This window comes from Engraulis encrasicolus, chromosome 1 (assembly GCF_034702125.1).
Source record: "Engraulis encrasicolus isolate BLACKSEA-1 chromosome 1, IST_EnEncr_1.0, whole genome shotgun sequence".
In the NCBI taxonomy this organism is placed as follows: Eukaryota; Metazoa; Chordata; class Actinopteri; order Clupeiformes; family Engraulidae; genus Engraulis; species Engraulis encrasicolus.
The window spans coordinates 43,954,407-43,956,729 of record NC_085857.1 but is presented as its reverse complement, the minus strand read 5'-3'; the positions used below and the strand labels follow the sequence as shown (position 1 = coordinate 43,956,729).

Here is a 2,323-nt window from a genome sequence, read left to right as displayed (position 1 = left end):
TCACTAGCTGTCACCACCAGCACACCAAGACGTCAGCCTTCCCACACCAGGAATGGCCAAACACAGGAACAAGTCAAGTTGCAGAAATGTATATGCAAAACGGATGTACACTGTTTCTCCCCACAAAGTTAACAGGTTGATAAAGTGTTAGCATTTGCGCTAAGCGGGATTTATACGCGCTAAGCGAAATAGGGTTGCATAATAGCGCAGTTTTAAAAATTCTCCCTTGCGCGCGACGCAACTTCTCATCATGTTATTATTGGGGCTAATGTGCATATTCCTAGCTAAGGTCACAGATGGTCAGATTTGAAACACAATTTTACTAAGCTGTGGTTATAAAATGATGCAACTGTGTGACTGATCATGTTTTAAACATGAATGCTGCAGTGCAGGGCGTGTCTGTTTATGAAGGGAAACTTTTGCTCTGTTAGTGTTCTCTGCTATTGTTAGTACCTGCATCATCTGAAGAACGTTTTACTGAAATCCTCGGGCTTCTGGTGTCTTCATCTATTTTTCTCCTATCCTTCATTTTCTGCCCTCCTGGTGAACGACTGCTCCTTCAGACACCTTGGCAAATTGGCACGAGCCGCGTTAAGTTGAAGCCGTTTTTTTTCTTTCTCGTACTGACCGACCAAACCATTTGTGCACTGGGTGTGGGGGAGGTGGGGGCTCTTGATCCTTTTTAAGGGCAGGAAAGGCAAAATATCTGCATCATTTATTTAATGTAAATATAGCGCACCTCCCTCTCCATCAACCAACCATCTTATTTTGAAAGCAATTAGAACCATTAAACACAAACTTAATGAGGGCCCAGTTCTGGGCCCCCCTATCCCAGGGCCCGGGACAAAAAGCCCTTTTGTCCCCCCCTGTCGGCGGGGCTGTGCGTGAGTGAGAGTGAGAGGGGGGTACCAATACTGTGCATACTTTTCATTCTGTCATCATTGCTTAAGTTTGGTGTTGAAAGGAGAAAGAAAGTGTTTGTGAGTTGTGAATAATGTTTCAGATGAGGCGATAGAGAAGTGCAGGTAAATGAGAAGAGAGAGGGAGACAGAAGAGGGGCGGGTGGAAAGAGAGCCTACTCATGATCCGCTAAAACACGTGGTTGATTTACCTTCACATTCGACCATAGTTACAGTAACATAATTTTCTCATAGCATTTTGTACTGGGATGATACAACACCAAGCCACATGGGAGATATGGGCTGGGCATGTAGGCGTACAGTAGGATATACACTCACGTCTTTACATACCTAGAGAATAATAGCCCGCTTTTATTCCCCTTAACCCATTTCCCTTCACCACAAGACCACATTTTGCCAGACCCAAAAATTCCCACCCTCAATTCTCCAGAAAAGACCTTGTTTAGACTATTCAGGAAGCAGTAGCTCATTTCAAAGTGGCGTAGATTTACACAAGTATTCTCGTCGTCTTTTACCCGGCCTCAAACAAACGGTCGCTTGTGAGAGTAATAGCCTCGAAGCTCTGTGCTGCTGTGCATATTGAGTTTTCCCTGGCTTGGTAAAAGAACAAAAAAAAAGAAATTTGAAGAGGAAATACCTTAGCCTTTTTCTGCGGCGTTGCTGCTATTAAGATATCAGACGACGGACCAGCTGGGTATATTTGTCTAGGTGTTAGCAGAACAGCGAGTGAAGGCTGGAATGTGTGCGACTGGGGACTTTAAAGCATGGATAATATTTTGATTCCGGCCAAAATAACAAACACCACGAGCACGGGCCCTCGTTGGCATGTGGAGTAATTCGGTGATTTTATGAATGACTGTATTCATCCACTGATCAAGCCCCCCCAATCCGCATCACCGCTACAGGCTTGGCCCCACCCCTTTGGAATGTCTTGGCCAGGTGCCCTGGCGTTAACTGGCTGCACATATGGTAGTGGGCGGGGCATCCTAGAGGGGCGCACGAGGTCGGTATAAATTTCATCGGCGGCGTCCTGTTCGCAAGGTAGACAAGTTGACGACGCATACGAAGGCGCGTTGTCCTGGGAGTGAGATAGTGACGGTTGGAAGTCCACTAAAAGCGTGTTCTAATCAGTGCCTTCGTCCTGTTTTTGTTTTATTTTATTTGACTTCAGGCAGTTCTAGAAACAGCTTGCCAATAGTTTTCTCTGCTGTTATATATATTATAAGTGTTCATTTCAGTCTATATTCTATTCACCGGGAAAGGATTTAACAATGAACCCCACGATATTTCTGGTGTTGTTGTTGACAACGGCGTCCATGTATGTGGTAAGTGATGTTTTCGTACCTGATTCATTTAATTCGCAAATGTCATCGTGTTTCGGTTAAATGTCTCTGTAGCCGCTG

The 2,323-nt window shown here is 44.9% G+C and overlaps 1 protein-coding gene across 1 annotated transcript in view; it reads left to right on the top strand.

Moving 5' to 3' along the window:
• The first annotated feature begins 1,975 nt into the window (after nucleotides 1-1,975).
• LOC134452704 (CCN family member 1-like) overlaps nucleotides 1,976-2,323 on the top strand; it is a 30,712-nt gene continuing 30,364 nt past the window's right edge. The window contains exon 1 of the mRNA XM_063203228.1: nucleotides 1,976-2,245. Coding sequence (XP_063059298.1) covers nucleotides 2,192-2,245 — 54 coding nt within the window. The 5' untranslated portion in view covers nucleotides 1,976-2,191. The remainder of the gene's footprint in view (nucleotides 2,246-2,323) is intronic.